This window comes from Agelaius phoeniceus, chromosome 2 (genome assembly GCF_051311805.1).
Source record: "Agelaius phoeniceus isolate bAgePho1 chromosome 2, bAgePho1.hap1, whole genome shotgun sequence".
Taxonomy (NCBI): Eukaryota; Metazoa; Chordata; class Aves; order Passeriformes; family Icteridae; genus Agelaius; species Agelaius phoeniceus.
Window position 1 is genome coordinate 76,032,564 of NC_135266.1, and position 26,775 is coordinate 76,059,338.

Below are 26,775 nucleotides of genomic sequence, written 5' to 3' on the forward strand. Positions count from 1 at the left end.
TCATAAAGTAATGATTATTTTCACTTGTAACTGATAGGGTGTAACCTCTTTCTGAAGTAAAAAGTGCTCCCTTAAACTCTCAGACATGGGGAATAGGACCACGCCTGACATGATTACGCCATTGATTTCCTTCTCTTAAACCTTTTTGTGTATTTTCAGTCTATAAATGGCAGATCACTGCTGTTGAGAACATCTAATTAAAACGAAATTTCTCTGTTTGGCACATACAGGAATAAACTGTTGGAGATTGGACCTCGAGTCATTTTGCCAGGGTATTTCTCTAGCAGATGCTATTGCACACACAGCATACATAGCTGAGCACTGAATCTTTCTAAAATTTGCAGCTGTCCTGGAAACTGGAAAATAAGTTGGTTTTGGCTGATTTTACTTATTTTACAACCAAAAATGGAACCAGAAGTTAAAGTCAGTTCACCAAACTACTGACTCCATAATTGGGTGAAACCATTTATGTGCTTCAGCAGAAACCCTACTGACCTTTTTTTCCAGACTAAATAAACTGCCTTTGACATTTGGTGATTCAGTTGGGAGAAGAATTCAGCCCTATTTTTCAGAAAAGTGAGAACAACATCTCCCATTAGCTTTCTGGCTGATGGAACAGTGTGTGTTGTTAGCACACCACTAAGAAAAAGGATATTATGAACAAACGAAGAATTTCCATTTTCTATCTCCCACTACGTCTTTCATTTAAAATGGTATTCCAAGCCATGGACATATATACTGCAGAGTTGCCATTTATTCACCTTTAGGTTAAAAGCATTGCTAGTTATAATAATTACCTCTAATGATCTAAAATTATGTGCTCATCATCTTCCTATAGCTGATTACTTCTCCAAACCCAGCCTGATGGTTAGGCAATCGTGTGCTTTGCTATCTAGACTCAAGTTACAGCTGAGTATGCGATATACTGAATATATATCACACGTCTCACATGCTACTTTTAATTTAGCCTGAAAAAAAACTGTTGAAGCTGGTGATTGTATGTCAACAAGAGAAAGACTGTGAAAAGTTCATTACCTAAACATGGTTTTATGTCATTAAATCACTGACATATCATCTATCATACCACCCAAACTGATAAGCAATTCCTAGAATATTTATCATTAATCAGTTAGATTTATATATTCAAGAACAAATGCAATGGACATGGTTAAGAATTTTTTTTTATTTAATTCATCTGAAGTTTCAGTGGTTACTATTAAGTAACTAGAGAAATATTAGCCACAGAGCATACATAACATCATGGTTGATCCTGTAGCTTTTGCATTTAACAGCTCATATTGTATTTAAAGCTTTGTTTCAGAGTTCTGAACATTTGTGATGAATGTACATTTGTCCTGTTTCCAGCCCCTCTTCCTGGAATGACTTTGAGAGTTCAAGACAAATAGCTGCAGCAAGACAAAATGGAGGAAAGAAAAATTCTACACACTCTACTCCAGCATCTATTACCTATGCACCATCTTCCATTTATCTTTCTTGCGCTGCAAAGCCAGCCCAGTCTATTTGTCTACCTCCTATTAATGAATTATGAATACACCTGATAATTAAAATTCAGTATTTACAATCCTGGCTGTGCACTGGCAAAATGTGTGATTCAATGCTGTCGCTCTGTGTTAAAAGCAAGGTATGCAGATCTCCAGTCTCTGGCAGCATTTCATTTTCTTGCTAGAAACACTTAGCAGACACACTCTTATGGCATGGCCACAGTATATTAACCCTGAAGAGCCTCGCTGAAATGGGAAGTACCAGCTCTGCCAACATTCACCCACTTTGGAGTTTTTCTTTTTTTTCCTATAATTTTTTTAAGGTTTATGCAGGTGATTCTTTATTATTAGTTTTGAATTTGAGATAAAACAAAACAACCTCCAAAAAACCAAAAAAATAAACATCAAAGCTAAACTATCATCCCAAGCATATCTGAAAGATCACACCCGAATGCTCACATCTCTTGCTCACGCTTGATCACATCACTAACCCTCTTCTTACAAGGACATACATGTTAGAAGGATATGTGCTGCCCCCTCTGCAGAAGGACTTTCCTTCAGATCACACTTGGTATTTTTGACTAAAGAATGCAGAAAACACAGATGGCAGGTACTACAAAAAAAAAGAAATATATTGTTAGCAGGTTCCTTTCATGAAGCTTGGTGGATGTGATGGCCCAAGAGGGAAGGAAGAAGGAAGGGCAACACCACATCACTACATCAGGCAGTTCACTGGGACTCCACTCATCTCCTGCTGCCTGTTCTTGTTTTTTCAGGGTGCCCTTCTTACTGCCTAGACCCGAGAGATCTGCCACAGCCTCTTGAGATCCAGAGTGCTGTGTGCAACACCACAGACAATGACAGAGGGGTAAGAGGGGCAGAACAAGCTGCTGAAAATCACTATCATGCCCTGAGCAGCACATGGGGTGGGACAGAGGTCACTCACTAAATGCTTCTACAATGCATGTGCACATTCCTGAACATTAGAAAACAATGATTAAGCTGAAATAGATAAGGACAGCACCTAAAATACAGTTAAATATACTAGTTGCTTGGACAAATTTCACTTTGGTTTTACATCTCTACAAATTCTGAAAACTGCCTTAAGTCTCTGCAATGTCTCTGGCGTTCCCCTCCTGTGAGGGACAGCAGAGCACCAAGCCAAAGCTTTGCCCCAGGAATTTCTAGCTGCTCGTTTTTTGATCTCACACTGGGTGCTCTAAATAAGCAATTGGATGAATATTACCACAGAGTTATTATTTCTGTCATAAATTTTCAAAACTACCTATATGAATAACTGTAAGCCAAAGTCCTTCAGGGACTGGCATAAATTCAAAAGCTGTCTGAGTGCTAGATTTAGTATTTCAATCATTGAAGTGGATGAAAGCAGTACAAAAATATATGCACAGGACAGCTGTCTGTCAGCTATACACATTTACAGAGACTTCTGGGCAACAGTTTCAAACAGAAATTAACAACTTGGTCTAAGTAAAATAACTCCCATCCAGGTTTCCAACAGGGTATTGGAATTTACTCTGCCAGGATGTGCAATGCTTAAAGTACCCTAAAGTCTCTTCCTGAAAAGCATCTCCTAGAGGTTTGCAATTCTCCACATAAAGCCAAAATACAGCATTTTGAAGGTATTTAAATGTTTTATCGAGCTTTCTCTACATACAGATGGAAGAAACCAAGTAGGATGTTTTTGCATGTATCTGCAGCTCAACCTAAAATACTATCCCAAAATGCTGTAGTGTAGCCTCAGTGACTTGTTCCTATTATCCCAAACCTCCTTTCTTGGGTACAAACACTGTCAACCAAGTGCATCATTTGGAACACAAGTAACAATCCTAAGAAAAAAGTCCAAGCTCCAAAACTAATCTTGGTAGAGGCTGTACTGGATGAAATGTAGATGCAAGAGTAAAAGGCGCAAATAAGGACAGGGTCACCATCTTCTGCTCTCCTCATGTCCTTCACAAAGCCAAATGGAGATAGAATTAGCTGGGTAAACACAGGTGTGGTGGAAATGAGATATTCCAGCAAACCTCTGCTGCAATCCTTTGGGACCCCTGTAGGGTGTTACAAATTCCAGGGGATTACAGCCAAACAGACATCAGGGACCAAAACATCCGTTTGGTGAGGATGAAAAGAGAGTGAGAAGTATTACTGTACAATCTCTGAAATTGCCTTCCATGCAATGATGATAACCAGTGGTGAAAGCATTTCATCCAGTGCAGCACCAGGAATGGCCACATCCAAGCTGCCCTCGATGGAGTTCCACTATGGGTAACAACTGGCTATACAGGGAGCAGAATTGTGGTACATCCTGGATTTTAGGAAGTCTGAGGCCTTATTTTCTCTCTTGAAGTCAAGTATCAGGACAGACACATTAATACAAGTAACAAATAATTCTTTCAGTCATCCATGCTACAGATGCAGAGAGATAGTCTGCTTTGCTCCTGGCTGGTTTTGAATGCTTCCATCTCTGCTGAGAGGTGGAAAAAGGGGCAGGTTCCCACTAAAATCTGAAATTGTTCATTATTCTCAGTGTGGAAGGTCTGTATCAACAAGTAAAATAAAAATCCCGAACCCTAGGATTTTAATGAGTTTTCTATTTTTGTCTCAGTGAAAAAACTATAGCACCCCTTTATTCCTTCATATACTGTAAGGAACTTGCCATCATCACAGCACTAACAATACATACAAAGTTTTGAAAGCTTGACACTGAACCTTATAATTTTAGTTAAATGTGAAACACTTTTATTGAGGCCAAGAAAAGGCCCTGAGGGATTTTATTTCAGTAGTTAGAAACTGCTAACTTACTGTGCCAATAATCCAACAGTTTGCAGACAATACTTTCCCAGACAGGAATGCAGTACATTATTGTAATGCACATCTTTTAAGAAATAAACAAGCTTAAAGCTATACCTGTGTGTTTCATTTTTGGTGGCACACACTTCACTCTCTTAACTAGTACTTCTAAGACCTACATGATGTGCAGTCAAGAAAGGAAGTATCTTATGTAAGCACGCTCCCTCTGAACTGGAGAGATTATCCTTTAATGTTCTCCTGTCTTTTATGAGCACAAGAGGAAAAAAACTCCTTCTTTTATAGGCACAAGAGGAAAAAAACTTCTTCATGGTGCTGATTCTTCTCATTCACATTCTCTTTCGTGACTTCATTTGTGCAGTCAATTGCTCACAGACGTGAATAGGAAGGTGGCAGTACAGCCCTGCTTTAAAATAAAAGGTAGCAGGAAGGTAAGGCCCTGGAGAGCAGTTTCTCAAGGTGATGCTCCTGAAAGGGGATATCCACATCTTTTCAAATGGGTAACATTATGCTGGATCTCATTTTAATTTCACAGACACTATATAAGGGCAAGGAACTGCAAAAATTATTATTATCCTATTATTGTAATTGCTCAAAGGATTTTCTGCTAGTCTCCCATTTAGCATAGTATGTGAAAGGCTGACAAAGAAAGCATGATTAAGTTGTGAATCTCTGGTTCCTGCCAGCTGTTTTGAAGAACAAGAGATTCCCATCATAAACAGTAACCAAAAGAATGATGGCCTTTCTGGTCCTTTCATCAGGAAATTAAAAAAAACAGTAGTCCTTCAACATCTGTTAGAGACCCAGAACAGAACAGAGGGAAGCAATCCAATTCATCTGCATGAACTGTTTTTTGTGGTACAGACAGCACCACCACTCCCTCAAAGTGTTGACCATGTTGAAGTCCAAGTCTAACTTGGGGGGAGTAAGACAGAGGTGGAAACAGGGAGAGTTTTTCTGAGGTCACATAAGCATGCAATTTCTTTTTTTGTTTGTGACCAAGAATCAAATGCTTTATGCTCTTTCCCTTTCCTTCCTTTCCCTGCAGTAGTTAAGCTGACAGTTATCTGCAATCAATACATTACAGGAGCTAATAAGCTGCTGTGGCTTCTGGTGCTGAACCCAGAACGACAATAGCCTGTCCCTAGCTGTGGGGTAGGACTGGGACATTATCACTTTGGTTCTGGGATGCCTGGATCCTCTTCAGTGGTGCAGAGCATGGGAAGCACCATGTCAACTGCTTCCACTGGTGGTGCTGCTTGAATACTGCTCTCATTTTGTCATGTAAAGCTGGGGCATGTAACAACAAAAACCAGAAGACGAGAAGAGAGAAGGAGATACCTGATGGAAGCAAACAGAATTTTCTCTGTGTCTCTTGGAAGAGTATTTTTTAATCTTGTGCTATTCCATAACTCCTCCTGTGCTTCACTGGATGTCTGGTCTAGGTGTTACTCCCTCTCTGTACTACATTTTTAGCTTGGCATAACCAAATGTTCACCTTAAATCTTTTCAAAGTCATGTCAGTTCACACCCACTATAATGCTTGGTTCACAAGCACCAGCCACACCTTCCAGATGTTTCCAGAAGCAGAAAATTCCCCATGCAGCAAGTAGTGCTTCATGCTCCATGTGAGTCCGTTCTCTGCGCTCTGAATCCTCTTTCTCCAACACCAAATAATGGTGTTTCCTTAATACACAGCTCCTGATGTATCTTGAAGCCCTTCTCCCACCCAGCTGGGTGGTGATGGAGGGCAAAGAGCAACTTCAGGGGCAAGATCTCAAACTCTAAATTAAATTCCTTACTCTGGGTAATCTCTCATTTCTGCAAAGGTGCCTGAAGAACCAGGGCAGACCCACCTCCCACCTGGGCTCCAAATCATCTCACGCAGCCCCTGCCGAAACCTTGTCCATTACCTGCTGCACACATGCATTTGCATTAACTGTGCCCGTTCTTTTCCTGAGTTATCTGAAAAGACCTTTACATTTTCCAGCTGATTTCAATAATAACTGAATAATAAATAATTTAAGCAAAGCATTTAATGGATGGAGTAAACAGAACATTGTAAATACAGCTATTACTACAACACAACAATAATTAATTGCTGAGGTCTTTTGTTACTATTTGTCCCTGGTTTAGGGACTTAATACTATCAGGAAAGAAAGGGTTTGTCTTTTGTTATTCTTTCCATATACATCTGCTATTCAGAACTCTGCAACAGATCATCAAAGACAGCTATGGGAGCACTTCTTGTATTCCTTTATTCAGTCTTTTGCTTTCTGCAAATATTCTTGTGTTTTAAATCTCATTCATCATCATGTTTGTGTTCACGCTGCAATCTCGTCTGACACACAAAGCAGATGAAACTTGGGATTTCCAAAGCTAAATTCATAACTCTTGATATCTTAAGCTAACAGCCCAAAGCCTCCAGGAGAAAGCAGTAATAGATTTACATCCTCTGTGGCTCATAGAAAGTGAAATGTGTGTAACACATATGACCATTAAGTTGTATTTGTAGGTAGCTGAGTCTGTGAATACAAATCATGAGGATTAGCACACATTTGTTAGCAAAAATTTACTTAGTGGTCTTGGAACACATTTACCAAGCTTATATCACTGCTGCTTCAAGCCACAGTCCCTGCTGGGGTTAGGAGATGTTTTTTTTTCTTACGAGGGAAAAACCCCTACCATTTGTGTCCACCCTAAGCATTTTTCAAGGGAACTTGAAAAAGGCCTCAGTAAGTCCTTACATGTCTTTCCATACCTAAACCATGCTACTAAGGGTGTCCCAAGCCACCCTTCTGTGCTGGCAAGACACAGTTCCAACCATACAGAACAAACCTCAGGGGCTCTGGGAGGTGCACAACTCTGAAAAATCATGCTGATTATGGTATCCCTCTAAAGTAAAAGCCAACAATAAACCCAGTAGACTTCTTCCTTTCCTACTCTTTATGGCTCCCACATTCAACAAAAAGATGCTGGGTGACATATCCCAATGAAGTGTTGATGACATGACAATTTACCTGAGATTTTTTTTTTGTCTTTAAGACTGGATTTATTTGGGAAAAAAAAATTACAGGTTGGATAAAGGTATTGAGGCTGTCTGACAAGCATCTTGATGGTGCCACTGAGTGACCAAAATGGTCCCACCTAGCCTTAATCTGTGGACATTACTGCATACTATCCACACTCCCATTCACTTGGTGACCTTTCCTTTTTCTTTGTTGAAGCAATGATGCTCGTAGCCATCAGTCAACATTTCCTCCCCCAGACTGCTCTCACATCCTTCCTCATCACCTGCAAGGACTTCTAACTTGCATCACTTCCAGTCAGCACCACACCTGACCTTCCAGACACACTTTGATGGGATCTATGCAATCCTGCAGCAAATGCCAATGAAAGTCCTCCCAATACACCTTTTATGCTCTTTTTCTTGAATCTTTAATCTTGAGGTTGGATCTTTGTTTGTGCCTCCAGACAGCAACTCTAATTATTAATTAATCTATATAATAACATGTCACACAGTATTACTCTGCTGCTTTTACCTGTGAGAAGCTGACCAAAGATACTGATTTTTAAACAAAGGACCTGAGAAAGAAAAACCCCTGACTGGCTCTCAGTTGGAGGACACACAAACAGCTAGATACAGAGACAGTGTTAACAGGGTATGGAAACAGCCCCAAAACCCAGCGTTTTACTTGCCTTGTGCTTTTTACTTGGAGAGGAAGTGAGAAAAACTCCTGAGTCAGCCAAGAACCCATGACTATTGATTTTTGAAGGAAATTATCCTTCCAGCTGCAGTGTTTTTGAAAAGTCCACTCTTAAACACTCTTCTCCATTTAAATGAAAGGAAATTACCAAGGCTGAAGGCCTTTATTAGCAAACCTCTCCAGGATAGATCCATACAGAAAACCTGGAGGAAATCATTGAAAGACAATCCTACACTACTCTGCTGAGACTGAGGGTCTGTAAAAGCCTCTTCCCTTTTCCCCCCATCAACTTAGGTGAGAAAACAGAGTGCTCTGTTTATTGATAGCCACATACTACTTAAAAATTATCATAACTTTCTCTCCTGAATTTTACATGAATGTATCTGTGTTTGATAAAATCTTTCTCCCTTATACTCAATGTTTTCCAGACCTTAACACAGCATCATCCAGATCCATATCTCACATTAACTAGTAGCATGAAACACCTCTACTGAACATCAGGAATATTAAAATAGCACAAGAAGCTTTTGGGGACAAATAATACGCTACATTTTGTACTTTCTTTTCTACAAGTATTTCTTCTCTTGCTGCTTTTTTTTACCTTGAATATCTATTACATGAATTGCTTTTCCCACTGGGAAAACAGATCTGACCCTGACATGGTGACATCAGTGAAATCTCTAACAAAAAGAAATCATGGAATGGTTTGGGTTGGAAGGAGACGTTGACTATAATAAAAAAATTAAGCATAACACATATCTGAGAAAGAAATTAACAAAAATTGATTATTTTTATAATAATTCCTCACCATTTTGAGTGATAATTTCTAATACTAATATATGGATCATCTTTTACGCCACAATGTGAAGATGTAAATTCCATATCCTTGAAATCTGTGGCAAGCAAAGCATAAAGGTTTCAATTCTTTTCAGCAATTAACTCTCTGTCTGTGAACTTTCCTAAAATTTGACAGATATTCACTAGGCGTATCTGAACTTTACATCAAGAACGTAAAATAAAAAATAAAAAAATGAAGCAAGTAAAAAATGAAGTTGCATTTTTATGGGTTTAAATGTTCATTATAAAAATACACCACAGAAGCAACTGGAAGAGTGTGCATGCAGAAATGGCGCAGGATCTACCCCACAGAGGGTCTGAAAGCAGAAACAGAGAGCTGCTATGAGTAGTTAAAAAATTATGTATTTTAATACATCTTCAAAATGTGTTTAAAGCCTTTCCCTACAAACAGTCTAATAAATAATCTAGTGAAAAGTGTAAGTACTTTTTCTTGCTCTTGGGCTGTATTTGTATTTACGGGAAAAAACAACTGCATGTTGGTCATGAATATATTGAAAGGTACTGCACAAGCCTGCATACTTCAGGAGCAATTGCTGCATATAAATAAAACATTGAAGTAGCCTGTGGAACACAAGAAAACAGTAGCCCAAATGACTTTCCTTGTAAACAGGCAATTATGTACCAGGGGTCCAATTGCTAAACATTTTGGTTTTTAAAAATAACAGGAGTTAAGCAATTTAGTAAGTTTAAAAATTTGAGCTATGAGATGAAAAATGTGAACATATTCCTCTTGCAAATAAAGTGGATTCCTACTACTCCTTCTTTTTAAGAGGTCCCAAACTGCAATCACTGCTCAGGTAGAGCCCCTATTTAAATCACAAACAGCTCTTTCTGGGGGGAAAAAAACCTGCAGGACAAGGGCCAGTGTTTGCATTGGAGTTTGTTAATGCTAGCATAGCTGGTCAAAATCCAGCCATTACAGTATCTTTTTTGTAAGTATCTGGGTATTTCCAGTGAGTTGAGTCCAACATGAACCTTAGCTGTAGTAAGCTCTGGAGGAACTGGTGAAGAGGGAGGATGAGCCGGGTCTTTCCAATGTGTTGCCAGGACAAGGGTGATGTGTATGTGTCACTCTGGTTCCATCTTCTCACCACATAGAACCTGCAATTACTTGTACAAGTCGGGCAGACTTCATCTGGACTATGGGAAAAAGAGTAGGGAAGAAACACAGTCCTCACAAGGAAGTAGCAGCACCGACAGAAGACACTTGCCCCATGCATTATTGCACAAAGGAGGACAGATTTTCCCAAGTGCTCAGGCATAAGCACTTCCCAAGAGGAAGGCAGGGGTTACTAAGGACTCTGGAAAATACTAGAATGTCTCTGAGTGCCAAAATGTAGGGTAGCCTTCCTATTTGAACTTGGGTGCCTGAAAGCAGACATCACTAATATAGAATTTTTGAGATAACTCAAGCTATAACTGCATTGACAAGCAAATGAATTCACATCAGCTTTGATAAAAGCCAGTAGGAATCTTTGTAAACCATAGTAACAACCAAAAATCTATGTAAGAACCTATATTAGATAGAGGAAGATGTTAAAACATCTGAGAAAAATTTTAAAAGTAAAGTAACGACGAAATTTCAAAACAAGACACTGTGATCAGATACTTTTGAGTAAATTTATTTCCCAAAATTTAGAACAATTTTTGATTTACACAGGAATAAGTTATCTAGATTGACTTTGTGTCCTACCACATAACTTTAGTGTGCCCACCTCAACTGCAGAAGCAGACTTGGTGCTGTACTAGTCCGAAATCTTTGCCTCAAGCTAAGTGCCCAGAGGAATGGAAATCTAGAGAACAGGCCAATTTTCCCTGTAATTACACTGGTGCGATCACAGAGACATCTTCACTTTTGCACTGGTACAGATTTCATATCCTTAAATCACTCATATATTAAGGGATAGGAACGATGAGAAATGATAATTTGGTCCAACATGTTTAAATCCAAAGAACTTCACCTGCCCACAATCTGGAATTGCACAATTCATTGTGGGATCTAAAAACTGTTAAGAAATCAAAGCAGACGTCTTCCCCTCTCATGAACAAGCAAGTCTCAAAACAATCAAGACCTAGAAATGAAATGCATGACTTATTTTGACTAGCATACAAACTTAGATCACAATGATAAAGCTGAAGTTAATCAATTTAATTTACTTGTTACAGTGCTTTGTCCTACACAAGAAGTACTGCACTGCTTTGCCTTCTGCAAAAGGAATGAAGGAACACAGCCTTTCTTATTAATCCTCTGAAATGAACATTAAATTATTTCTATAGGCTACTATAAAGCTTTTGAGTTTAAAGTTTTAGTCAGTCCAGTAACATGCTAGGACAAATGCCAGGGAAATGAATGTTCTGGATTTCCAGGGTAGAAATCTGACTATAGGTCAGCAAAGGCCCCTCACTTCTTTTCCCAACAATAACCCTGAAAATTAAAACCAGACTCTGATGGACTGGAGATATTGACAGTCGAGCTCTCTGTTGTATGGCTATTTACAAATATCACATTTAGAGCTATGAAACTCTTTGAATATGGATGTTCTTATTTCTAAAAAATATACAGAATCCTTCTTATGGTAGATGACACCCAAGTACACACACGTTCTTTGATTCCACCAGCAAGTGATAATAATAAAAAATGTTAAGAGAAATTGTTTTCAATAATTGAAGTGTAGCTTGAGATAAATTCTACATATTAAAGCAAAACACTCACTTCAGAAGGATTTTTGTAATTGAGCTTATCTTAGAAGGGTAAAATTTAATCCAGTTCCATCTTTCTAGCTAACTGGTACACTCTTTGCATTTGCAGTTAAAACCTGACTGTATGATAACTCCCAACACACTCCGAACTGCATCCTTGGGAATACTGCACTGCTCTTGATAGCAAAACACCATTCAGCTGTATGAAACCTCACTTTCTAAATAAAGAACATCATGTTTTTAAATGACACTGATTATTCAACCAAGGTTACGCTGCTATTGCTAAATTGAGTTGTAATTATAAAGCAGAATTAATAACCAAATTTAATGAAAATCCCATTATGATGCAGCTGAGGAAATCAAAGTTGAAACTCCTGTAGGTAAAATGACAGATAGTCACAATATACGGGCAATACTATGTCTGAATCTATTTCCTCAGCTTTCTGGAGTTCTCAGCAGAAAGTTAACTCCAAAATGATATTGCTTCTACCCTCAGGAGCATGTACAAACCCAGAGACACACAGAGAGGTGAGAGTGACAAGGGAGGCTCCCGTCTGACCTCAGGGCTGCCTCTGACCTCAGTAGATCTTCCCCAGAAACTGCATTCCCACTAGTGAGGCAGTATCAGGCCCTCCAATTTCAGGTCATCAACCCCACATAAATCTAGAGGGCACAAGAGTCCAAGGCACTAACTCCTGGAGAAAGAGGAAAGTTATTCCAAGATACAAATTTATTTATTTCAGTAGGCTTTTCTTCTCATTCACGTGGCACATAAAAAAGCTTATGCTTTGGGAGGTTTGCCTCTACTGGGATTAAAATCTAGTAAGAATGGAACTGTGCAGAAGAGGAAGGAAGGGTCTCATTTTCCTTAAATTACACTTATTAGGTATATATTCATCTCAGAATACACATTAAGTCAAACAGACTCAAAGAGAAAAGCTTTACTTTTAGTACAAAACACTAATGAAAGACGGGAATCAATCTCTCTTCATCCCCTTTAGCTTAATTCTGTGCAAGAACTGCAAGCTGCTACAGATTAAGGATTGTTCAAACTTCAACAGAAAAATTCTCAACCACAGGAGCTGAAAGGCAAATAGTTCTTTGTAAAACCATAGCACTACCTCTCATAAGTACTCAAGCATGTTTAATGTTGACTGTGCTGCTGAGATATACTAATGTACTACATAGATGGTGCACGGAGGGAAGAAAATTATTTTGCATTCAGCTAAAGAATAAATATATACAATCCCCTCCAAAAATCAATGAATTGCTCCAACATCTGAAATCAAACTGAATGCAGGTAGATTTCTAATCATGAGCAGAACTTCCTGCTTTTAAGTGGCAACCAATGTATGCCAATAGACAAATGTTTCAGCTCTGGTGTATTGTGTTCTGATGAGTAAGAATCTTGTACTATTCATGTTTTTGAATAATTTCAGCTCTGTCAGTAAGAGGGATTCTCTGAATAATGTATATAGTGCAAAAGAAATGAACAGAGTTTAAATAAAACACACAAATGTGAAGGGAAAAGAAAAAGGACTGAAATCTCGGAAGTGATATAGATCAGATCAATTTTGATAACTCACAACAGATTCTATCTATTAAGGCAACCTGTTTCATATGCATGCAAGATTTAAAATAAAAACACTAATGTTTTAGGCCTGTTTGAAGAAAACAAAAATGCATAAAATAACCATTGGAAATTAGCTATGACATTGAACACACAAAATTTTCCAGTTCCAAAAGTATTCCTGGGTGAACATTTTGAGGGATGTTTTTAACCTAGTGAAAACAAAAAAAACCATTAAAGTTTATCCAGTGTTGCAGTGAGTTACCTGCTAGTATGCCATCCATACTCCTTTGAAATAATCTGTCTACTGTCTCTGACACATGCAAAGGGTCAGGCCCTGAATCTTCACAAGTAACCTCTGCAGCAAATGGAAACAGAAATAGAGGAAACTGGTAATGTCTCAGAGCTTTATGCTTGAACTCACATGAATATTCATCTCGGTCCAGCAGCTCTCAGGCTTTTGTACTGTATGTTTGGGGACATGTGCTCTGAGTAATTCCTACGCAAACAGCAAGGTCCAAACCCACTGTTTCACAGCGGTTCAGCAAAGAGTTTTCAATTCATATTACCATGAAATCACTTAATTCAGAGCTGATGGTGGGGGTTTCTTTAATTAGGTTAGAAAAACTCACACATCTGCGCTTTAGAAGCCTCTGTCAAGCCAGGAAATTCAATCACATAGAAGCCAGTGTCCTCCAGCTATCAGACAATTGATTTTTGCAGGACTCTGCTCACATTTAGCTTAAGGAACATGAGATATGTTCATTCAGTTGTCAGTTGGTTTGCCTACATTTCATTAGGAGAATATCTGTTGTTTAAAATATATTCTTCAGTAATGAAATGTTTTTAAAAAGAAGTAGTCAGATTATTGGCACAAGACTGCAAAACATGAAATAAATGCAAACTTGGACTAATGCAAAAATACATGTGCATTTAAGTGGCAAGTAGAAACGTAAATAAGGCCTTTAGGATTACTTCTATTTAATACAGATGTACAGAATTTTATGAGCATACACACACATAAGCATACAAATTTAATTTTCCCTTTCTTCTCTGCCTCATCCCCATACTACAAGGATTCGTCATTTCTAAAGCTATTAAATACTTTGGAACCGAAACTGGGTTCAGCTTAAAGAGGAAAAAAAAAGGACCAGGTTATGAATCACTATTTCTATAAATGACAGCAAACATAATGGGAGAGGTGTTCCTCAGTTAAACATAAGGCAAAAATAGCATAAGGTGGTTGGAATGAGAGAAGAATCTGCTGCAAATAGTGTAAATGAGCAAAGGTTTGGCCAAACACTTTTTTGAATTAAAGGTGTTTAGTTTCACACAGTAAAGTGGTCCAATTTTAGACAATTTTAAATGTGTGCAAATCAGAATAAATGCACTAACATTCAAATGGAAAGACTAAGCAATATCCTTAATCCAAAAAGTAGCAATAGCTTGAGAAATTGACAAAACTAGACGCATAGGCAGAATCTAGAATAATTGACTTAACTTAAAATTACTGATTTTAGTACACAGAAATTTTAGTCCCATCCCATTTGCTAAAAATTCAAGTTTAAAAACACTAGCGTGTCATTGGTCTTCATGGAATAAATATCAGTGCTTGCAAAAGTTGACATGAACTGTAGTATTTTCTCAATGTACTACACCTGCACAGACGTGATTCCTTCCAGTTTCAAAGCACCTTTTGAAATGTTTTTGCCTTATGGAATTTGATACTGATTTCCACGCTAAATACAACTAATACATTGCATAATATAGAATTCACGCTTTATGGGACATCACCCTTTCCTACATAAAATGAATGGAGCCATTTTGGCAGCTCAGAAGCTTTTCCTCTTAAACAAGGTGGCAAGGTCATCTGAAACGTGAAGTAGCAAAGACTTGGATAAATAAATTTAGTAATCATGCAATAAATTATTCATGAGAACTGCACAGCATATTGTATGTTTACATATTAAAAAGTGCCACAGAGATGGCAGTGAGAAAGTGAAGAGAAACACAGCACATATTCTAAAGGCACGATGAACACTAAGACATTCTCCAGTATGTTTCTATTTTAAACTCACTCAGCAATGTCGCTTAGAGCATCTACTTCCAGAGGCAATTCACTCTTGAATGGAGAGGAGGGATTGGAAAACTTAAGAGCTACAGAGGAAAACCTATAGAGTCCTGAAATATGAACATCAAAGTAGTAACGCTACTACAGTCTTCAGCTCTGCCCCACTGTACACCACTGTCTTACATAATAACATGAATTCCTTTTAAGAAGCCAGACACACAGGAAAATAAATAGAAATAATGCTTTGCCCATCTCAGAGATTAGGCATATCTAGTACATGTTTTAACCACGGGTAAGGATCCTGGGGTGACTGAAATGTAGCAAGTTCAGCTAATTATACATCACTTTTATCAAAATAGAAATTAAAGAAAATAAATGTTACCTCATTTTTTAAGGGCATTTCTTGCTCTGTCTTCCTCTCATTGTGTATGTGCATCTGTGTGTATGTGGGGGGGTGTGTGTTTATAAAATATATAGTAGGACGAGAATATTTGTTGCAGTTGAGGTGGTCTGTGAAATCAAGTAGCTCAGATACTAACTTGATTTGGCACCAATGTATGGATGCATAGAGACATATCCACAGGATGTATGCATTACGAAATGGTAAGAGACATTTACAACCTAGAATATAAGAGCAGGGCTGCCTCAAGTGACATCACCAGATCAACTGCAGCGTCAAGCAACTCAGATATATTATCCTGCACACCACTGCTTCCCTGTCTCCTTTCCAGCCATTAGAAAAGCATTTGGGAGCACAAACATTATCATATATTTTCAAATACATGCAAGGCACAACACGCACAGAAGCAAACAAAAGTGTGGGGTTTATGCACTTATTGACACATTCACAATTTTTCTTTATAACAACAAAATTCATCTCCATAGAAACAAAGAAGCAAGAAACTACAATAATACTGCAGTTTACTTTTTACTAAAGTAAATGTCACATCAGGCTAGTCAGCAGAAGGCAGGAGAGGGGATTTTGCTCCGCTAAGGAACTAACGAGGACTGCTGCCCCTTTTGCTCTTCTGCAAAGGCTATCTGTACCGAAGACAGACTTCCTGATATATTTACAATGCAAGATAACTATGTGGTTTCCTGTTCTTTCCACTGCAATTTATGCGTAAGGTGGTCGGATCAGTGGCATGTTTACTTACAGGCATTTGTTACAGCGAAGCTGTTGGCTGTTTCAATGTTGTCTACATGAGGAACCAAATTAAAAGGTGCTTCGGATGCATTGGGGCTGGTGTTATGAAGAAAGATTGCTAATCGAAAAGCAGTGTATTCCTGATCTGTGTTCCTGATGAAGAGACCACCTACAAAAAAAACAGAAAAAAAAAAAAGCAAAAAGCAAAAGCAGCTAGGTAAATCATTTGCAAGCCACTTACTGTCTTGTAAAACCGAGCAACTGTCTCTTCCAAAGCTGCACAGTAAGGCAAGTCCTAAGACTTTAATGGATAAGGAACTAATCGTATTCATAATCACAACCACTGCCTTTAAATCACCGTCCTCAATCGATTTTAACCTCCCTGATGCATTCATGCTTCTTTTCTGACTTCTCGGTTTTCAGCCTTTCATACATAAATACCCAGATTTGTCATGATTACAGTGACCTTTTAAAGTGTTTAGCCTCCATCTCCCTGATACTGAACACACTGGTAAATCAGCTGCTCAACAGCCTCTCACATTAAGTGGCGGGCTGATTAAGCGGAACGATGCTTTCTAGATTAAAAAAAGGGAATACCAACTCGGCGTAGGATAATCTGCACTGAAGAGGAAGATAATGAACTTTGCTCCTCTGCAGCCATGTGCAGGCAGGGAGCAGCTCAGCCTTATTAGCAGCATCTTTACAAGTCCACAAGAAATGATGCAGTGATGGAGCTGGGCTGGAAAGAATTCAGATAGCTGCGTCCCATCCCAAACACGTCCGAAAGGAGGGAAGCAGGAGGCGATGGGAAAGGGGTGAGGATGGGGCACAGGACTAGAGGGACACACTTACAAAACCCTAAAGTTTCCAACTACAGAGAGGAACGAAGGACGGTGTAGCCTTTTGCCCCCCCATCCCTGCCGGCTACCGCAACCTCCGGTGCTCAGGACTCGCCATTCCTTCGAGAGTCAGGCAAGAGCAAGGGGAGTCAGAGGGGGCTAAACCAGCCAAGGGGCATCAGCCCCGAGCCCCTTCCTGCCCTGCCGACGCCGCACCCCCGGGGCTGGAAGGAGTTCTGCACAAGATAAGCATCCTCCTTCCCGCACGCGAACGCACCTAGAAATATTTACACACACACAGACACACGGAGGCACATACACAGAAACACGAGGATGATTCGTGCAGGCACGGAAATGGGATGGTGCTGGAGGAGATATCTGCAAAAACTGCCTTCAGAGCCGCCTTTCCAACTCACTTCGCAAAGCATTGAACCCCTGGACACACGCACGCAGCCCAATGCAGCGCTTACCTATTTGCACGCTGCTAGGAAAAGCTCCCATTGCTAGTCCCCAAAAGCCAGAAAACAACAAGACAAGCTGTCTGCAAATTATCCTCATCTTCTCTTCTGCCTCTCTGTCTCGCCTTCTCCCGCTCGCTCGCTGGATGCTGCTTAAAGAGGCATCGAGGGCGAGGAGGATACACACAATACCAGGAATAAAAAAAAAAAAAAAAATTAAAAAAAAAATTTAAAAAGGGGGGGAGAAAAAGAGAGGTTTCCTCCTTTTTCTTTTTTTTTTTTCTCTTTTCTTTTTTTTTTTTTTTCTGGTGGTTTGGTTTTAGAATTCGTTCGCTATCCTCTCCCGCTCGCGCCCTGCCTCTCTCCCGGCTGCCGCTTCAGCAAGCCATGCCGCCGCGGCCGATTTTTCCCGCAGTCTCCATCGCCGGGGAGCGGAGTGTGTCCGGCTGCAAATGTTGCACATGCAGAAGATGGTGGTGAGTTTGGCGGCGGGGGGCAGCGTCTGGCGGAGGCGCGGCGCGGCGCGGGCGGACATGCGCCGTGCGCCCCCCCCGCCGCCCGCACCGCCGCGGGCGGGAGCCGCCGCCGCCGAGCGCGCCCCGCTCCGCCCCGAGCCGCGGAGCCGCCCGCGCCGGACGCAGGAGCGGCGTTCGCCTTTATTTTTAATTTTTGGGGGGCTTTTTTTTTGTTGGTGCTGGTGTTTTTGGGTTTTTTTTTTCTTTTTATTCTTATTCGCCGCCCTCACCCCGCCTTTTTCGTGCCGCTCGCCCATCCGCGGGCGCGCAGCATCGCTGAACTTTGTGCGGCGGGAGTCGGGCCGGCAAGGACAGTGCCCCGGGCTGGGCGCGGGAGGCTCGTCCTCCGCAGCCCATCACTGGGGCTGCTGCTATGAAGTACCCGCTATTATTAATGAAGGTGGCCGGGCGGGTGTGCGTGCGCTGAGCGGCTGCGGAGCGGGGCAGGCGAGTCCCCCTCCCCGCGGGGGCGCTCCGGTCCGCTCCGCTCCGCTCCGCTCCGCTCCGCCGGGAGCCGCGGGACCGCTCCGCGCTGCCGGCCGCGCTCTGCGGCAGAGGATGGAGAGAGCGAGGGAGCGCTCAGCGCTGTGGCACTCGTGCTAAAGGGAGGGTGAGCGAATGGAAAGGAAAACTTCACTGCTCCTACGCCACCACCTTTTCGCTTTTTTTTTTTTTTTTTTTTTTTTTTTTTTTTTTTTTTATTTCTTAATATTTTTAAGTGGAAGGAAAAAAAAATTGAGCTCTTTTACTGTCTAGTCTTTTTCTGGTGCCTTTGAATTTTTCTCTTCAAGCCTTGGAAGTTTCCCAGAGGAGCTGCTAGAAGTCTGGGTCTATTGCAGTTAATAATTAAAAGATATATATAATAAATGATAGGTAATGAAATCATCCAACAATAGCTGTATGTCAGAGGAGGGAGCTTCTAGCTTCACATGTGGCTTTACAAGATATTTCTGTCAGTCACAGGGAATGACTGGAGTTGCAATAGCATAATTTTAAAATGTTAATTGGCAATATGAAAGAATATTGATTTTTTTAAGGTGAACTTTATGGATCTGCTTTGAAACACACACATTTGCTCCAAGATCAGAGTTTTGCCTCCTTTCACTTAAGTTTACTTACTTAGTTTTTTACTGCACCTTGTGTCCTCAAACTCTTCTGTTGCAGGGTGAAATACAACCCCTCTATTTGCTGCAGAGGGTGACAGTGATTTGTGAAGAATGATTGTAGGCTCCTAGCATCTACCACATGGGAGAGTAAGCAGAGAACATTGAAAGCAGAGATGTATAGACAGACAGACTTATCGGTGTGGATGTGTCCAGCTGTGCGCATGACTGTGTCTGCATGTGTTTGGGAGACGGTGAAATTCCTGTAAATGAATTACTCTTTGAGAGATTTCTTTGCAGATCAATGGCAAACAGACTTAACCTGCATTTCAGAATACTCATTTCTTTATGTTTCAGTAAATCTTCTACTTCTGTTTACTTTCCCTTCACGTTTTCCAGTCTTCTCTCTGAAACAGCAGGCTTGTTCTTCACATTATTTACCCCTCTTTTTGTGACCTCTGCTTTTGCTCTTGTTTGATTTTCTTTTCTTCTTCCTTTCTTTGCCTCCTTTGTCTCCCTAAATTCTCCCCAAAATTTGGTTCCTCTTTTCCTCCATTCTTCATCATTTAAGTTTTTGACTTTGTAAACCCAGATAAAAAGCAATGAAAATGAGGTAATACTTCCATGGCTGGCTGGTTCTTCGCCACCAGGAGCAAGTGAACTTGGAAAAACATTTAGTTATTTTGCTGGCACATATGCATGTGAATTCATGCAAAATAAGTATTAGATGTTAAGATTTTAGACCTATATCCATGATAGTGATCAGTAAGGTACTGCCTGCTAACTGAGCTGAGGCATATGCTTTGGTCTATTTCAAACACAATGGTAGCATGTTAATTTAAATTTAATTTGAGAGTGCATAAGGAACATACAGTGGTTTAACCTGATCTGACCAAGAGTCTCACCCAGCGGTTCCTACATCAAATCTGTAATTTCTCTTGGAGTTGGACAATGTATTTTAGAGAAACATCCAATCTTGATTTAAAGACTTCAAGAGACAGGAAATCCATCACTTCCCAGGGTAAGTTGTTCAAGTTGATATCTACTCCCATTTGTTAAAACCTGCATTTTTCTAGCTTTAGTTTCTAATGTTCACTGTCAGAGATGAACCCAGTATTCCTGTAATGGTATCACTCAGTGCTATTCCTGGAAATAATGCCGTCCTCCACTTGACCCTCTCTTGCCCAGACTGCTCAGGATCATTTTGGCAGCTTTGGAAAGCAGAGGAAAGAAGGAGGATGAGGCTATACTATAGAAATTTTGTTTAAAAGACACAAGGGGGAAAAAAATAAAGAATTGCGGTATCAAAGGGGGAAAATCCCATTTCAGTAAGTTTTGAGAAGTGAATGGCAGATGATGAAGTGATTGATCACAATGTTTATCTTACAGAAGAACTGGAACAGGAAAGGTAACAGGGATGTAATCAGGCTTAAGGCTGGAGGGGAGGAAAGGTGAGATAAGATTTTAGACTCTCTACTGGTCTGGTGAGTTAACTTTGTCTGATTGCCAGGTCCCTATGAAGCTGCTCTCCCACTCCCAAAAGGAAGGGGGTGAAAAATAAGGTGAAAAAGCTGAAGGGTCATGGTAAAGCTGAGGAGATCACTCACCAGTTACTATCACAGGCAAAACAGACTCAAATTGAGTAAAGGTAATTTAATTCATTGCCAGTAAGGGATAGGATAGAATAGAATGGTAAGAAACAAAGACAAAACTATAAACACCCCCTACACACACCTCTTACCAGGCTCAACTTCACTCCTTCTTCCATTACTTTTCTCCCTCCTCCTCCTGAGCAGTACAAAGGTGCCACTGAGCATCACTGATGGCCCCAGATTTGGGCAGTGATGGGTCTGTTTTGGAACAGGATGAAACTGGCTCCTTTTGGGAGCTTGTGGTGTTTTGTGACAGAGGCCATCCCTGCAGCACACACTCCCAGCCCAGCCTTGCCACACAGACCAGTTTAGCTGTGGCCTGCCAAGCAAGAGGAGACCAGAAGGAAGAGCCTGTGTGTCGGGTCCGGCTGTCTGTCTCTGCCCCGACACGGGTAGGGTGGTTCTTTGGTGGGCACGATGCAAAGGACGAGTCTGGACTCTTCAGCTTTCGGTCTTCAGGTTGTTTATTATTTCTTATCTACAAAATTTTTCTGTCTGCCCAACAGAGGTCTGATCTGCAAGCAGTCACAGGCACTCTCTGACCACCCACGGGGCGGTCATGTCTTTTTATACTAAAACCTACGTATACAATATTTACCTTTATTTCCCAATGCTTTTCGCCCATGTTGGCAAGTGCACCTTCACCATAAACCAATCCCCAAGTGCCAACATCATCACAGGAGATGGAGGACAAGACACGCCCTGATCTCTCCATCTTGTCTCCATAACCCCCCTGTACCAAAAACCTTAAAGTCTATATCTCACCCTCTAAATGTGTCTCTTTTACACCTTGTACTCTAAAGTGATTCTCATGTCCTCAAACTGCTGTCACTTCTGTGGATGGATCAAAATCAAGCCACCAAACACTCTTGGCAACATTCCAGGGTTTTCGAGACCCCCAAGGGTTCTCCTGGCATCTCTGGACATCGGGAACGATGTGCTGAGATCCCACACCTGTGTGTTTTCCCGGTGGCAGCCGGGGAGGTGCTGCAGTGAAGCCATTTCTGAGCTGAGGTCCCAGGATCCTCTTAGTTCCCCTCAGGCAGATTAGGAAAGTTGTGGTTGGTGATTGAGGGAATGGGGGACAGATCTCAGAATTCCACAATGAAATATCAGAGAAATTAAGAAATTGGTGAAAGAAGTTTTGTTGAGTGCATCAGTTGCATGGAAGTGATGGACTAGAGGGGGTCTGTCTGGGGAGTCCATGGTGAAGGCTTGCTCTGCCTTTGGGCACAAACAGCTCATGTTGGCCTTGGCTGGAGGCCACCACTAGAGAGAAGACTCACTCTGTGGAGAATCAGCTGAGGCTGACTATCTGCTGCAGCACATGAATGACTCTTGCTGCTGAAGATGCATGAATGTGATTTTTTTTTTTTTTCCCTCTGGCAAGGTTTGGAAACCCTTGGCTATTTTCTTGATCAGATAGTCTTGTGCTTGAACAAAATGCCTGTATGAAAAGACCCTGCAGGAACTTGAATAATATGAGAAGATTTACTCTAAAGAAGAGATGAAGGCTGGAATAAAACTGCAGAGAAGATACCAGAGGCATTCATCTTATGGAAATCCCAGAGGAAAAGCAGGATATGGAGGAGACAGATACCTTGCACTGTGGACAGAGTTTGTGTTACATATGTAGTAGATAAATATCCACATGCTGAAGTAGCAACTTTGACTCTTATTTATATGTTCTTGCATCCAAAATGCAAATTCCAGCTACACCATCTATTAAAAAGGCATGTCATTATGTGTCTGGAGATGTGTAACTTTTTGAGGGAGGTCTTGAGTAAAAAAGAGGGAATGTAAGGGCTGTGCCAATTGTCAAGGATTGGTTGTAACAATTAGGAGCACAAAGAGGAGGAAAGAATGACAATTTCACTATCAAAAGACACAAAAATAAAGATCCACCATCACCCCTTCCTAGCAGGGTCCAGGTGCACAGAGGCAGTGACAGCTTTAAAACAGACAGCACCGTGCCCCTGGCCTGTGTGCCAAGGCTCCTAATGAATCCTTTCAGAGCAGGCAAATGTCTGTGCCACAATGGCTCCCTATGGCACAACCATCTGGGTACAGAGATCCATCCCAAAAGGAGACTCCTTCATTCACATTAGTCTTGCTTCAAATACAATTTTCATTGCAGCTCTCACTGTGTGGCCACTGGAAATGCTTCAGCAAAAAATAAATGGTGGCAAAACCAGTTGAGTCACCACCATGTACTTTCTTAGTCCTTTCCTGCCTTATGAAATGCTGTAGCTCGCACATCTGTCAAATAGATCCCTTAGACTGTAAACTCTGGGACAAGCCTGTCTTTTGTGAAGTGCTAGGCAATAAAAAATAAATAAAATGCAAATCATCTATGTAGAACTTTTTGCACTCCACCCTTTGGCATGGTCTCATGTGACCTTTTGTAGTCATATCAGCAGTACTGAATAGAAAAACATCACACAAAAAGAAGATACAGTTTTCTTTCACTAGCAGAACTCCTTTTTGGGAAATCGCTTTACAGCAAGTTCTTCCATTTTGCAAGATTTTTTCCTCCTATTTTCATTCTTACTATTTTTCATTCATTTAAATTCTGGGGTAGAGAGAACAGTTAATTATTTTTAATAATACTTCTCATTAAGAGTTTTATTTTGATACTGGAAAAACTGTAGTACAATGCATCTGGCTTTGAATGTGTTCATCCACCAGGCCTACTCCTTTCTACTGTGATGCATGTTAACATCATTCTTTACAAACCTAATGACCTGAGGAAATTAATGGGATACTATAAGACACCACGACCATGAAAGGAGAAGTTGTTGTGGAATGGGAAAAATCCTGATTATAATTTAATTTGTGCTGGTATCAGTCAGGGAGTTTTTTCAACCTGAGAAAAATGTGGTAACTCTGATATAATTAAGAACTGCCTTATTAAGTTAGACTCAATGTCCATTTTTAACAGTGTCTTATGTGTAACATTAACTGATAGAGGTTTATTAGGAAAGAATAGGGGAGCTGAGCAGCTTTTCCTTTAAACTTTAAGGGACTTCGAGGAGGTTATTTCTTGCTGAGTCCTCTGACCTCCTGACAGTCAGGGCTTTGGGTCTTTTAAACTAAAGATTTTCTAGGGGTCTTCATGTTGAAGAGTTGCCTACAGTGTTGTTGCCTTATATTTACTTCCATGTCCAGCAGCATCCTATGCAAATTACTCTATAACCCCATACTAAGAAAGCAGTTTATTTGGTTTGATTTAAATCTTACTTTGTATTGACCTTTTCCTGGAAATTCTGAAAGGTAGTAATAATAAAAAAAATGTTTACCTTGTAATATCATTCATAGCTTTATATACTGTTATAATGTCACCTTTCAGTCGCCTCTTTCTGTCTTCCCATATCTTATAGTCTATACTACATATCAATCCTCCTGGCCACTATTCTTTCTGCTGCCTCTTATGTCTTTCTGAAAAACAGGACACATTAAATAGAACACATTTTTTCAGGTGTAAAATTGGTTTCTGCTTAACTAATTTTTTTCCTAATCATTCCTAAAACATAATTTTCCTCTGAGCATGCAGATGATGTTTTCAGGAAACTATCCACAAAGACTTCCATATCTCTTTCCTGGATGGTAATAGCTAATTTAGAGCCTATCATTGTGTCTGCATAGTTAAGGGGTTTTTTTCTCATGTACACTGCTTTGTAAATTTTTTTATACAGAATTCCATTTGCTATTTTATTTTTCAATCAATTAATACTGTGAAATTTTTCTGCAATACTTTCCAGACAGTTTCAGTCCCTGGGAATTTGATAAAATAACAAAATCAGAATCTATTCCCTTCAAATTTGATCTTATATTCATTACATTTGTAATGGCTTTATAGGTTTTTTCTGTCCATATTAATAACCTGGGCTGCATCATGGGGTGTACCTTAGAAAATACAAAAGTTTGAAGTAATGTTTCTTTCCTAAGTACAGCTTATTGCAGTAGTAAATGCCAGGCAATTCTGAAGGATGGGGTAATTTCCTCATCAATTACAGGTGTGCTTGTGGGGAAAATACAGCAGCTTAAAAGCATTCCACCTGAGCCCATCTGGTCTTGTTTACACAGGGAAAAAAAGATCAACTTTTGCTAATGCTGGTTTCTGCCCATCACTTATAATAATTCCCAAATTCAAAATGAGTTATTGCTAATCTTCTAGGTACTGGGCAGGTTAGACCAACTGTTTGTAAACTTCCATGAAATAGGGTTTAAAATAAGTGTATTTCATTCTCATTTTTCATACTTGCTCATCTGAGTACTTTTCTAAAGTAGCAAAGGAAGGGTTCCTCTGGATATATCTGAGGAATCTAGTTGGTAATCACCCACACCAAAACGTCAGGTTGTTACCTGAAAGGGAGGGTACAGGTTGAGAAAGGTCATTCACCCACATGTCCCTCTGCTGTGGACAGGAGACATGCACATGGCTCTTCTGAATCATGCAGTACTGAAAAATTCCCTTTTTTATCTGGGATCAGGACATTGGTTCTACATCTCCTAAGCAAAGCGTAGTCACAGTAACAAAGACAACTCCCTGCAGGTGAATGCTTTGTAGTAAAACTGAATTCAGTGTGGAATGAGATGGGAAGAAACCAGAAGAAAATCAGGAGACAGAAACTCGATTTAGGTAATTACAGATATTTGGAATGTGAATTCTTATGAATAAAAATTTGCTTTTCCTAAATAAAAAAAGACTGTTTCTTTGGGTTACATTAACCCAATAAACCAAAACCAAACCAAAAACCAAAACCACAAAAACATATTAAAACATCACACTAATTCCATGAGAAATAAGATTTTCCCCTTAAACATATTTGTATTTTGGCGTTTTTTTGTTGATGGAAAATATTTTTCATTTTCTTACCAGTTCTCATTAAAATGTTTTCTCATAAGCTCTGGGACATAATCTACTCAGCAGAGTGAGGAAGATGTCAGAACTGTATAAAAAATAGCCTCTGTTCACTACCCATAGCATTTTGCTGTATTGACCTAATTGTCACTTCTTGTGAAAAAACACCCCAAAGCTCACCTTTGTTTGAAGGCAATGTTTTTTAGCTCATTTCTCTTGTTCACCTCCTGAGTGCTGTCACCCACAAGAAGGAGTGAGCTGGTTTCTGTGGGCTTGTGCCACCACTATCAGAGAATCACCTCATCACATCAAGCTGCACAAGTCTCAGTACTGATGATGCTGGATGAGCAAAAAGGATGATTCCAGTTCCAGAGGGAGAAAGGAAATGGTGAAATTGCTGAGAAGAAGCCTCTGCCTTGTCTTTTTAACACATGAAGTGAAACAAATTTGATAAAAAATACTACATGCATAATAACCAGGAAACCTTCAACGCTCTTTCTGCAGAATCATACTTATAGAATTTAACTGCAGTTTGATACACCAAATTGCTCATAAAAATTAGTTTTAGTGAGGTTTATTGCCAATAAAAATGTTACTTTTCACTTACATCCTGTGATCTTGTCTTGCATTTCCCAGTCCCTAACAGACCTGTATCTGCATGTTTGAGAGATAAATATCCTACTTTTGTACCAAAGCACTGTTTACTTATATAGAGCTATTTCTCAGCTTCAAAAAAAACATACAATCAAATATTGCAATGCTTTTCTCAAATCACACACACTCTCTCTATTTTCTGCTATATTTCATATTAATTAGAGCCCATAAAATATTGCCTGGATTTGAAGATGCATTTTCAGCCCACAGTTTTGGCCTTTCTGTATTCAAAATTGTATTATTCTCTCCATGGTAGGGTTAAAGTTTATCTTAAATAAATCTGTCTCTTTGGCTCAGCTCTAGCTGGCT

The 26,775-nt window shown here is 40.0% G+C and overlaps 1 protein-coding gene across 9 annotated transcripts in view; it reads right to left on the bottom strand.

The window, feature by feature from the left end:
• GRIA4 (glutamate ionotropic receptor AMPA type subunit 4) overlaps nt 1–18,290 on the bottom strand; it is a 215,964-nt gene extending 197,674 nt beyond the window's left edge. For 2 of the 9 annotated variants that reach the window (XR_008536163.2, XM_077173950.1), the window contains exons 1-2: nt 17,691–18,286; nt 16,392–16,550 (exon numbers count right to left, since the gene is read on the bottom strand). Coding sequence is in view for 8 of the 9 variants with exons in the window: in XM_077173950.1 (XP_077030065.1) it covers nt 16,392–16,550; nt 17,691–17,778 (247 nt within the window). In the remaining variant the exon portion in view is untranslated. Of the gene's footprint in view, nt 1–16,391; nt 16,551–17,690 lie in introns of all 9 variants that reach the window. The other 7 variants (XM_077173949.1, XM_054654005.2, XM_077173948.1 and 4 more) reach the window with 5 other exon arrangements.
• Between the last annotated feature and the right edge of the window lie 8,485 nt (nt 18,291–26,775).